Here is a 13130-nt window from a genome sequence, read left to right as displayed (position 1 = left end):
GTTTCACAAATGAAAAATACAAGCAGATGTGATCAATGTACAAGAGGGATGTATGACTCCCGGCTTGTACCGCTCTCGTAATACAAGACAGATCCATAGCGCAGCCTCAGTCGAGGTTAATCTATGAACCCAGATGAAAATCGGCACTTAGCTGGTGCAAGTTTGACTCGCTGTTATTGACTGAATAAGCCAGACAAATCTATGAGCAGTGGGCCTTTGGCAAAAGTTGAGGCATTTTAAAGTTTGTCGAAGGACTTGCTTTTGAGTAGCTCAGTAATTAAAAACACACACAATCCTCAGAAGTGTCACTCATCTGTGTGGGAGAGCAGATCGACTTCAATGACATTAAACAGTAGATTTTACTTAAAGGAACCAGGAAATCATGAGGTCCTGAGTTCAGTTTGAAATAAACCTCTTTATCTGTGAAACAGGATTTCCCCAGAGAGAAAACACATTGGATCTGCTTGTTTCAAGTGGAAGTCCCATGAGTGGAAATATTGTGATAGTCACAGTATTGGAAGTGCAGTTCCTGTTATTTTCATGAGGTGATTTATGGAGTTTGCCTTTCATTATAAAACAAATACTGGTCAATGTCATCCACGTTATATGAGAGAGGTCCAGCACTGCATTTGATTTTCATTCCACATTTTAATAATTCATTAAAATTCAGTAGTGTTCTTCAGAAATCAATCCTTCATGATACATCCCTGCTGCCTCTGTTTGTGTGGCGGACCACGAGCCACCAGCCTCAAAAGAACTTAGTCTGGGTGTATCAGTGGAGAGCTCACAGTGAAAGGCAGGAGAGGACGGCTAACGATGACTTAAACACAACAGCTGATGTCACAACATTTTCTCCTGGCAACTTAATGAGTGTTTAATTGAATTCTTGTTTTTGTCCATTTTTGGTATATGAGTATACGAGTTTATAGCAAAGTTGCAAACGATTCACTTCAACAACTGATAGACGACCAACAAATTGTGCCGTGGTGACAGCGAGTGTGGTGCAAGTTTACACTTCGCAAGAGCTAGTTCAAAGCAAAGCCACACTCTGCCTGTGATTGGCCAGCGCTGGTTGTCTTTGTTGGTTGGGTTTAGGCATGAGGAGTGAGATTGCTTCGGGTTAGGGTAAGAATATCAGGGTAAGCCAATCAGTTGCAGAGTAGAGTGGGTCGTGCTCTCGCCGTCTGGCACACCATAAAAGACATAAAACACAGCGCACGAGCATCATTATCTCTCTCGCAGTAGTTAACAACATTCACGTTCATTAGCTGCAAGCACATGCGTTCAGTTCACTGAAAACATGAGCACATTCAATGTCATTACACTTTGATGGTAAAGGCCTGTGATCAACATACTGTATTTCTGCCTGGCTTCCACTATTTGTACCTGCTGTGGTTTTTCAGTGGTTCAATTCAGATGGATTTGCCAGTGATAGCAGAAACTTGAGAACTATGTCAATTCAAGAATTCATAGTTGTTCTTCAATTTAATTTTTTTATTTTGAAAAACTCTCTTACAGTCTTCTTGTGTTTCTAAATCTTGCAGATAATTCTAAATAAGTTCAACTGAGACAAGTAAACCACTGAAAGGCAAAGAAAAACAGCATGCAGACCAAACAGTACCGCAGATAGACACAGTACAATGTGCTGGTGTCTCTTTTTACCTGTATTGCGTAACGTGAATAGATTTAACTCTCCCTCGTTACAAATGCGACTGAATATTCATGAGTAAAGGAAATTTATGGCTCTCTTTAAACTAATATCCCTGCTTCCCTGGTGCATTGTGAGGATGACAGTTGGTCTGTTGGGTCTTGTTTTAATGGTATTCTGCAGCTTGGTGGAGACCAAAGTGTTGAAAATGTGGGTTTAAATTTAGCTCCTGCTGCACCTGGACTGTTCGGGTTTTGTATCTGCATCAAATTATAGACTGCAAAGACGCTTTAAAGTGGATTTTGACAGCCCCAACACTACAGTCCAGAAGCTGCTTGTGAGCATACAGTCAGAGTAACAGCATGCAGTCTGACACAGTTAAAGTATTTCTTGAGGGGTCAGTGAATATGAAGCCCTAATATTTGCTGTGTAGGGTCACTAGTGTTATCCAGCTTGCTGGCTAAAATGACTTCATTATCAGTTTCATGATTTCCTGTTCAAGGCTCTACTGAGGATATGAGTCCTGGGATCCTTTTTTGCTGCCTCTTTATTACCTCTGCTTTTGTAGGCTTTGTTATTGGCCTTTTGTGGCCACCAAATTAAGGTGTGTGCCAAACCTTGCGTCCAATAAAAAAATATATAAGAATATTAAAAATAAACAGTTTCCCTGCTGCTGGATCATTGCTTGTCAGTGAGGGACACTTTTCTAGCCAAAGTGGAATCAGTGGGAACTTTTTGTTTATTTTTTTTTTTATTACCCAAACCCATTGTGAAATGAAAGTGACAGCTTGCTAGTGAAGCCACGTCTCTTTAAGGTCTCTGTGCACTGTGGATCTCACCACACTTGAGCAGCAGTGTCTTGCATTGATCAATAACTCTTTCAAACCATCACTAACATGATATGATGATATGCAACAGTGCAGACTGTTCCTGTCATTCAAGTCTTTTTTGATGGTGTGAAGCTCCACAACTTTACAGTCCCAGCCTTGGAAACATGGACCAACCCTTTTGCTCTATACCTATTTAGCCCTCATATATTAACTTAGCAGACAACTGCTCAGTGTTAGTGCTCGTAACCTTGGTGCAGTATTTGATACTATACTGCCTCCTTATGAACAGACTGAGAGACTCTATATGTGTTAAATTTAGTGACTGGACTAAAAACACACAGAACAGCTTCACTGTTCTCTGAATGCTGCACTGAGGCGTTAACATAGAGGATGAAAGGAAAGGATGAAAACCCTCCTCACTGGTTGTCATATATTTAATATCCTGTAGTTTAAGAGTCTCATATATATATGCTTATTTTACCATTAGACAGACCAAGGCTAGCTGTCATGCCCTTATTCTAGACTTTAGACTAAGCCAAGCTAACCTTCTCCTGAATGTAGCATCATATTTACCATACAGACATGAGTGGAATGGAAACGGGAACGCTTTGGGAATGCTACATAAACATTACATCTTACATATCAACCGCAATTTTTTTTTGCACTGGCTGGGCTTCAGGTAAAATTACAGTTGTTAAAAAACACTCCTTGACATTCATCACACCATATGTTCTCCTCTGACTCACTTTCTAACATGCATAACTCCCCTATCCCCCTTTTCATCAGTATCACCATCACACACTCTTATAATTTGGCTGAGCATGTTGAAGATGCAGCAGGGAAGAACTCAGGTGTTAGGGCTGCTGGAATATCTTGAATACTCAGTGATTACATACAGTCACACTCTGATTAATCAACAATACCAAAGCTAATTAAGGCTTTTGCCCAAAAATGATAGAAGTGTTATATGATACATTTCTGGTATTCATCACCAGATGATACACGACATTTATGCTGTGAAATTTCTATCAGTTTTCAGAAAATGTTCTGTTGAGTGCACATCATCTTGAGACCTTCTCTTCTACATACACCGAATAATCAGTGACTGGCCACCATTTGTTAAGCGTGTGTCATTCTGTGTCTGTCCAGCCATGTTCACAGAGGTGCCTCATGATATGACCGCTCAGAGAGGTCAGGATGTGGAGATGGCCTGCTCCTTCAGAGGCGCGGGGACGCCCTCGTATTCACTGGAGATCCAGTGGTGGTACATCAGGAACCATCTGGACTGGACGGACAGACAGCCCTGGACAACCAATGAAGTAGGTTCCTCTCAGGAGCTGCCTCCTGCAACATCTGTAAATGAACTCTTTGGCTTTATCCTAAAGGATGATTACAAAATTAACTTTTTCTTTATAGTTTTTGTATTCATTACAACTCTCTGCAATAATATGACTGTACTTAAAATGTAACTTCTAAAACCATGGCAACATTATTATCCAAACTGTCAAAACCGTCACAGGTTACAGAAGGACTTCCTGGTTAAAAAAAAAAAAAGTTCTAAGAGACCCAAATAACCCTTCAATGGTGCCTATTTAATACACAACACCCATATGTATCTTGTGATTTCGCCTTTATGCTTGTATCTATATCTTTAAAGCTACATTAATGATTTTTTGGCCACTTTGAGGCAAATAACAAACACCATTCCCTGATAAAGTGTTTAATTGTTAACATGTTTGCAAACTATTGCTGTCATATGTAGCCACCAAAGAGCAACATTAGCATTCATTTTTAGTCAGGTTTCTTGTCATCAGAGGAATACAACTTGAATATTAAAACTTGTTAATATTAAAAATATTAATAAGAGAAAGATCTGCTGTAACCATATACAGTAAATGTGAATACGTGAAACTAAACTAAATGAAGCAAAAAAGCTGCTTAGAGTGAACGTATGTCCGCCAGCGTGTCCAAGTGCCTACATTCCCATTTTGTGTTGATAACCCCAATTAACTGTGCTCTAACCTGAATTATTAAAAGTATGAAGATTAAACCCTGTCTCTCATGTTTGCTTGTTTTCTAGGTGGCTCCTGAGGAGGAGATGCCAAAGGATGCTACAAAGATAAGTGTGAGTTCACCACTAACTGCTGTCATTCTCTGAGAACAGCCTTATGTTTGCCTCGGTGTTATTTGATGAAATGAGGCACAAAGCCCCCATGATTACATTTCAATTTCTTGTTCTGGGTGATTTGCAGATGTTGTACTTATGCTACATGACACACAAGGATGTGATTTTCTTTCGCTCGGCGCGGCTCCAGACGACACATGAACACGTTCACTTCATTCTTGATAGGTTTGTAGAATCACAGTGTCAGCCAAAGAGCAGGCAGCACTGATGCTGGTGGGTGGTTAAGTGTTCTCCTCAAGGGTGCACGGCCCGCACTACATCATCTTCAGATTCTCATAAACGCCCCTGCATCTTTATGGCTCCAACACCAAATCCAAATAATAAACAGTGAAGGGGACAGGCTGGGAAGTCAGCAGAACATTTTATATCTCCTCTGGTGTCCATAGCGAGCTACTCGCTCAGGCTAACAGTTTCCCACAACAAGCAGGGAGGGCCATGCACTTATGAAGACAGCACCATCATATAGTGACTCAAAATTTGGACTTGTTCCCTCTAATTAACTGCACAAGTGAGCAGAATGTAGGAACTACTGCACATGACCTCAGCACCAGCCTATTCCCCTTGCAAGAGCTGCCCGCCGACTTGCCGACACTGCATTGCATGTAAAAGCAGTGATGTAGAAGTAAACAGAATGGCAGGTAAAGTTAAAAATATCAGATGCGCAAAGATACAAATGCATAAAGATATATTTACATTGTTCTTTGAAGCCTCTCTCCTTCCTCCCAAGAGGCTAGCTGCTGCTGATTCCCTGTAATAAAGCACCAGCTGTGGTTCGGGTGACTGAGGGCACATATGTGTGTGTGTGTGTGTGTGTGTGTGTGTGTGTGTGTGTGTGTGTGTTCATGTGGATGGAGCTGAGCACTGCAGGCTCTGCAGCTGGAAAGTCATTATGAGATTCTGTACATAATGGATGTTGGCCCACATCCATATAGTCAAAGAAAAACATGGTAGATGTTGCAGGCATGTAAGCGCAAACTGACGAATTAGACGAGCAAACAGCTAAGTGTTAACTTTTTACATGCAGTCAGGGACGGACATACCTCTGCTGGCGTCACAGGGAGGAAGGTGGATTATAAACAAAGTCATATTTATACCTCGATGCGTCACATCTCATAATGTACCGAGACTCTCATCATCTCAGCGGTGCTGCTCTGTGAACTTGCAAAGCTTTTACCCCCGAGAAGAAGTCTCTTCATACTTTCAAGGCCACAAATAGAAGTTTTTAAGCAGCACCTTTGTCTGAGTGTGTGTGAGTGAGAATCATTGGCTGGGTGGAGGTGTGAAGTGCGTCCAGGCAACGCTACACAAGTGATTTCAGACATCTATGCTGAAGCTGTCATATACTCTGTCAGTTCATATGTCTGTTTATCTACATACAGTTTATGCTCATAAGCTTGTTTCCTTATTAAACACAGCAAAGCCTCATTTATGATAGGTACCCATAAACCTTTTATATGTGTTTAAACAGATAATCACTGTAAAATCGTTCGGTGGGTGGTAACTGGCACCTGGGTGTTGCATGGAATTTATATGCAAGCAGGATACTAATACCATTAAAGGAAAAGACATTTTTGGAAATATAGCTACTTATTTGCTTTCTTGCCAAGAGTTAGATGAGAAGATACCACTCAGTTGTCTTAGCTTAGCACAAATACTGTAAAGAGAGGGGTAAATAACAAGCTTGGCTCTGTCCAAAGGTTTAAAAATCAGCCATTGAATACCTCTAAAGCTCAAAAATTAACATCTTATACCTCATTTGTTTAATCTGTAGGAAGGTGGGCAGGGGGGAACTCACACTGTGGAAGCATATTTCCAGAAATGTCACAGGGGTTTATAGACCATTTACTTCTGTTTGCATCACAGTTACATATAACAATGTATGTTGTATGCTTCCATCTCTAGTCTAATGCATTTACTGTGGTGGCTAATGTCTATCTAAAATTGTTTTTTCAAAGAAGACAGGCAGCAAAAAGAGTGAAAGGAGCCATGATACTTTCAAAAATGTCCACATTCACTGCAAGTGAGCCTGTGGCAGCTGGTAGATGCTTGTGATATTAAGTGCACTCACTTCACCACTCGCCCAGTTTCACTGCCAGACAGCTCGACTGGCTGAGCATCTGTGAGGTAGTACCAGTAAGTGTTTGTGTGTGTTACGGGGTAAAAGGCTGCTCTCTTTTTAGATTTGTGCATCTGCTGTGATGCTGCGGGTATTTCATTTTGAAGGCTCATCTTCAGCTACAATATGGGGCAAAGACTATGAGGGGCAAGCTGGCAAAGATAAGCTGATAGGCAGATGGGGAGACACACAAGAAAAGACGTTGAAGGACATTGTGAATAAAAGGCAGAGAGAAGAAAGAAAGAAGAAAGCCAAAGGACAATGACAAAAAGACAAAGCCAGCAGAGACAAAGCAGACCTTCTGAGGATACCATTAGTGATGTTTTGCTCATTATACTTTGACAAGCAGCAGCCCAACAACATTTAGATGTTAAACCAATGTTGATGTGACAGTTCTGGGGAATAACTGGCTTAACAGTAATTCAGTTGATGATTCAATGGTTAGTATGAGTGTGACTGATGTCCCTGCAGAAATTGCACGCTCTGTTGGAAGCGTTAGTGGTATTACATTGCTTGTTGACGAAGAAACATACCTGATGACAAATACCGAACTGTGTTTGAGAAAAATATGATATAATTGCAATGAATGATTTCCTTGCACTGCTATTTTGTACCAGCATTGAAAATGCCTGCCTGTCTTCTGCAGGGGCCATTGGAACCTTTCTTTTTGATACCACTGTCATTTTCCAAGGCTTTAGCTACATTGAAAGAAGAATTAACACATTACTTTATCTTTACAATCTCACCATAATTTCTCGTGCTTATCTTTCTGTCTACCTTTGCCAGGTCGTGAAGGTTGTAGGAAGCAACATCTCCCATAAACTCCGCCTCTCCCGGGTCAAGCCGTCTGACGAGGGCACCTACGAATGCCGTGTCATCGACTTCAGCGATGACGCAGGCGCCCGCCACCACCGCGTCAGAGCCTACCTGCAGGTGGTGCCAGACAGCGACGTTGCCAACAGTAACCACAACAGCAACTTCGAGGCCCTTGATGATACCAAGGGAGGAGTGGCATTCGCCGATAGGGATGACGTGGAGCCTCATGATGGCACCAAAGAGCATGCTCACGGCCATCACCAGAATCACGGGCACCACCAGGAGCACGGGAAGCCGCCTTTGTCACCAGCCCACCACGGCCACAGTCACAGCGGCAGCAGTCAGCAGCACAAGGCAGGCAGAGAGCTGAGGAAGAGGGACGTGGACACTAACCACAGCCACAATGACTGCACCAACGAGCCAAGCTGCACACTGTAGATGCCGGCTTATTACACCTGAGTGATAGATTACACAAGGATTGCATAACATGATGTGTGTCACAGCATAAAAAGCTATTCTTTCCACACAGTGCAAGCCTGTGCACAAATCCAGAATCTGTAGAAATGTACAGTATGGCTCATTCAGAGCACAGTGCTGTAAACTGTGGTGGGAATGTAGCTTTTTCTGGCTGTGCATGGGTTTGGGCTGCCCACTGTCTGTAAGGCCTGGCCTCACATCATTCAGCAAGGGAGGCTAATGTGTAGATCTAAGCAGCTCCACTGTTTCTGTTCTCAGCACCGACAAAAGAGGACTCCTGTCTTACTATAACCCATGCTCCTCTTGTACTTTATATAGTGTAAGTCACACAACCCTGCTTTCACGCTCATACTTCTTGCACTGCCTTACTCTCTCATTTGATACACCCTCAGAAAAAGGGATAATATCATACCTTAAAAGAAAATGTTCCCTCTTCCTCCCTCTGTTCTGAGAGTGCACTGAATGAAACCATCAGTGATTCTCTCCTGGAAATCTTGTCCAGCCTGATTCCTTAGCTTTTTACCTACAGCACTAGCTTCATTGCATCTTTTTGTGCATTCAAATATTGGACATGAACATGGTGCAAAATCTGTATACACCTGAAATTCTGCAAGCTATTCTGTCTTTAGTCGCAGGGGGAAAAGAAAAATGCTTCCTTGAACAGGAATTCATCAAGGTCCCAGAGCAGCAGTGCTCATCAAGGACAGATAGGGCCTCACTTCATTTGAGTTGGAGTAAAAGCAGTGGCAGTGTGCAAAGTCTGGGGTTGTGCACAATTCAAACAAAGCATATCACAGCCTGTATTTTTCCCACAGCGCTTCTCAGCTAATGAATTTGCAGAAAACAGAAAATATGATTTTTCTCCCTTCCCTTTGTGCTGCAGATTCGATCCATTCATGGCTGTTGAGGCTGAGAGAAATCAATTGAGTTGTTCCATGTAGACCCCACCTGTTTGGAAAGCTATGAAAAGATCAAAATCTGTGCCACTAAATTAAAAATCTTATTTCGTGTGCCTCTAAATCCATTCTGTGACTATAAATCAGTGGGAAGAAGTGTGATCAGGTTCAAGATTCTTTTTGGGAAGAGCAGTGCTGTACCTATCCAATCTTAGCTCTCTTATTCCGATGCTCTGGCCCAGTGCTCATTAATCATATAAAAAGCCTCAATCCTCTCCACTACAAGCCTCTAATCCACTCTGTATATATGACTGTATAATATGAAATAAAGTGAGTGCATGTTCAGTAATTTTCTTAAACACTTTTTCAACCAACCATACACAAAGACAGTGTGTTAGTTAAGGATATGTTTGTCATTTATTAATTTGGTTAAAAAAAAAAAAAAAGTCCATTCGGCTCTGAATCTCTTTTTTCTACTTTAGAAGTCCTGTCAAAATAGATCTTTTTTTTTTTTTTCAAAGCAGTTTTCTGTTGCTTTACTGCTCTCCAGAAGTGCTGTACAGACAGATGAATGACACATTCTCTCCATAGCTGCTCAGAAAGGGTTTTCCCTAATGTATCTTAGTACTTAAGCAGTGTTTCTTAAACTACTGTACCGTATGTGCAGGGCCGCTAACATGAGTGTTGCCATGTTTTGATGAGCTTGAACATGGGATTCGTTTCATGCAGTTTGGGACTTGGTCTGAAAAAGTTTGAGAGGCCATTTTTGTTTCTGCCAATTTTGTAACTCGATGATAATCTCTTTGCTTAGATGCTTGTGTGAAGCGCAGGACAATACTTCACCCCGAAGGGATCAAATGGGACAAAGTGAATGTGGCTAACATACACGATAAAGCCTTGAGCGGTGAGGAAGAGAAGACAAAACTGTTGTTAGTGAAACACTGAAATTGGCTGTTTGTACTGCCTCAAAATATAGTCTGTGTCTCGAGGCCACGAGGGGCTTTACTTTACTACTGGCTCTATTATCAATCAGAAGAACTACAGTGCTCCTGTGACCGTTGGTAGTCCCTGTAGACTGATAGGGTGCGACAGTGGAAGGAGGAGTGACCGGCGGGATTGTTTTGCTTTTTTTCGACAAGTAACTTTGATTTGATATTTTGTAAAGAAATCATGGTTAAAGAAGAGGGAAAATGTACATTTCTTCTAGAATGTTTGGTCTCACACTACGTGTATGGCTTTATCAACTGAAATAAATTGTATATGAAACAACAGTGACTGTATGGTCATGTTCTTTATTTAGAGGCGTGAAAAGGTAAAAGCCACAGCAGGCTTCGATTTCATTTCGACCCTCCTGAGCAGTCACTGGACATTTATATCTAAAGGGTTATTGTGGGTGTTTGTTCAGTTCTACATCAGCTGTGGTTTAGCTTTTGGCCCTTGCTCTGTGTGTGTGTCTGTCCATGTGCATTAAGGAGAAACGATATTAGGCAGTTGCCTGTGTGTAATAGGTGCTGCCAAAGCCCCCCTTCCATTGCTGCTGATGACTAATGGTGCTATTGTCAGCACTGGCAGCAGGATAAATAGCAACAGCACAGGATGAGATAAAGAGGCGCTGTGCTGCGCTCACCAGCTCTAAGCCAGGCCAGCTAAATACAAAACACGTGGCGATCTTGTTTCCCCATTCTGAAAGGCTCATACATTCATTATGGAGCGATGAGGTCCAGGTCCTCCCATCAGTGAGGTGATGTGATAATGGAGAAGGCTTCCTGTTTCCTTCACTTTAAACATCTCTTCAACTCTGCAGGGCTCTGAGTGATAACAGGTACAATGACAGATTGGCCAGTATCCCTGTCATGAAGCACACAATTCCCCCATAGGTGCACGACCTGGTGCCCCCTGTTCCTCTCAAGCTGACACATCTTCTGCTGACAGCACGTGATGTGAGAGGCAGTGTAGCTGAAAGGTAAGTGAGGATACTGCTCCATCCTCCATGTAGCAACACCTGCAGTAGTACAATTTCATTAACAGACCAAAAAAGTTGGGTGCCACATCATATTGGTATGGTTTTTAAAATGATTTAATAGAATACTGTAAGTAGAAAGTACAAGAAGAGTGCAACAACAAGAGGGCCACACAGCAAACAAACAAAATTTCACCACCTCAAGCAGGAGCATCCAGTCGAGTTTGAGGAGAGCCAGGACTCCTGTGAGGAGAGCTCAACAGCTGTTGTGAGCTCTAAACCAAGCAGACAAACTACACTGGCTCAGCATAGTATCACTGAATCTTTTCCAAGTTGTACTCCGTATTTTGTCATATCATCAAGAATGTCATTATCAGGGGTGCACATAAATGGTATGCATGACCAAAATCAAAAATGCACAATGTCAAAGTGTACCTTTGTGTACCAGACAGTAACTGTCATTGTTCATCAGTACACATTTCTCATGGACACGCATTTCTTGTCAACACATTTGACCCACTGAGGTAATCTGTGAGAGATGTCCAAAAAACAAAGGACATTAAGCAGCTACTTTGGCATTCTGTCATCTACAAAGAAACAACAAACCAAACATGAGCAGAAGACGCTTCTCTGAAAAGTGGCTCCAAGATGTGCCGCAACTTGAAGCTAACGATGAGTGCACTGAAATGCAGTGCAAGGTGGTGAGAGGGGATTCTCACATCCCAGCATAAAAAAAACAAAAGTGCAGATCTCGTCTGTCACCTACTCGTCTCTCAGGCCTGCAGCACACTCACCTGTTAGAGAGGATCACAGAGACATGTGACCAAAGGCCATCTGTGGTCCTGTGGATGGAGACGGCTAGTCTGAGGCTTTATCAGGTGCATCTTCATCACCTATGATGCAGGATGCTGAAGCAAAGGACAGTGAGGGAGACACAGTTGAGGACAGGGAGGAAGACTGCGTTTATTAAGACCAGGCTATATGTGGAGTGAATACCAAACACCATCTGCTGGTGCTCACCTGAGTACCTGACTAAGAAAGTAGGTCTGTATGATCCCTGCAATGCAGAAAACATGGACAGAATTGCAGTATTTGATAACAACCGAATCAACTGTAAAAGGCAGAATATCACAGACAGTGACAAAATGTGGGTGCTTTTTCTAAAAATCAGGGTTTTTCTCCCCCTATCATAAGCGTCATTTTCACAGCGCCGAAGCTGGATGAGCAGAAAAACTATGCTGCCATATTTTTGTCTCTCTCTCTCTCACTTACACTGCTAGCAAGAGCTCATCAGACTTCAACAAACTGTCAGAAGTGCAGCCATATGAGCAGATGTTCATTGACGACTTTGTGGCTGCATGCATGGAGTCAAATATTCTGCTGGAAAAAAAAAATGGGAAAACTGCACTGCAAATAAGGAGGAGCGCTGAGGGACGGAGCAGCCTCCGTCAGACCCACTTACCCGGTGTGTTCCAGCTGCATATGGAGGTTGTCCTGCAGAGAATTTGTTTGATAAGAAGTACTGCAGTGTTGTGTTACATCAAATTCAATGATATTCAATGAATTTTGAATCTTTTCTTATTGAATTGTTGAAACTGTATTCATCCAACAGATGATTTCCCCCCTCTTTCTGAGGACAAAATGTGGTTAAATTATGCAACACAGAATTCAGAAAATTAAATGGAAAACTCTGAATTTGGGACAATATACTGTATAACAGAATCTGGAAAAAATTTAGATGGATTTCATAAGGCTCTAAAAGGTTATGTGCACCCCTGATCATTATCACAGAAATACCCTGAAATTTCGCGATATTTTCGGGCCATATCATCAAACCCTCGACCAAAACCAGACTTCCCTGCTCCGTTTGTGCCACCTGCTTCCTACTGAAGATGCCATGTAAAAACAGGTCACAAATTTAATAAAGGCAAAACAATTTTTTAAAAAAGATGGGCTCTGTAGTTTTAAGGATTGTGGCCTATTTTCACCCCTGAAATGTGGTTTCGTAATGAACAGGACAGCCAGTGTGGCTCCTTGATGTGTTTTTAACAGTTTTTGGACTCTCTGGCATCGCGAAGTAAGTTACTGTATATCAGGCTTTGGATACACAAATAATACTTGTTGGCCGGGTCAATTAATTACTGGTTTCAGTCTCTTTGTGGGATTTGTTGAATAAAAGGAAAAACATAGAATTTTATCGGT

The 13130-nt window shown here is 41.9% G+C and overlaps 1 protein-coding gene across 1 annotated transcript in view; it reads left to right on the top strand.

Moving 5' to 3' along the window:
* Positions 1-10239, top strand: part of vstm2la (V-set and transmembrane domain containing 2 like a) — a 48337-nt gene extending 38098 nt beyond the window's left edge. The window contains exons 2-4 of the mRNA XM_076741694.1: positions 3628-3797; positions 4559-4603; positions 7566-10239. Of these exons, the coding sequence (XP_076597809.1) occupies positions 3628-3797; positions 4559-4603; positions 7566-8033 (683 nt within the window). The 3' untranslated portion in view covers positions 8034-10239. The remainder of the gene's footprint in view (positions 1-3627; positions 3798-4558; positions 4604-7565) is intronic.
* The last annotated feature ends 2891 nt before the right edge of the window (positions 10240-13130 follow it).

Source organism: Chaetodon auriga, chromosome 10, assembly GCF_051107435.1.
Source record: "Chaetodon auriga isolate fChaAug3 chromosome 10, fChaAug3.hap1, whole genome shotgun sequence".
Taxonomy (NCBI): domain Eukaryota; kingdom Metazoa; phylum Chordata; class Actinopteri; order Chaetodontiformes; family Chaetodontidae; genus Chaetodon; species Chaetodon auriga.
Note: the sequence above shows the minus strand (reverse complement) of the source record. Positions and strands in the feature narration are given on the sequence as shown.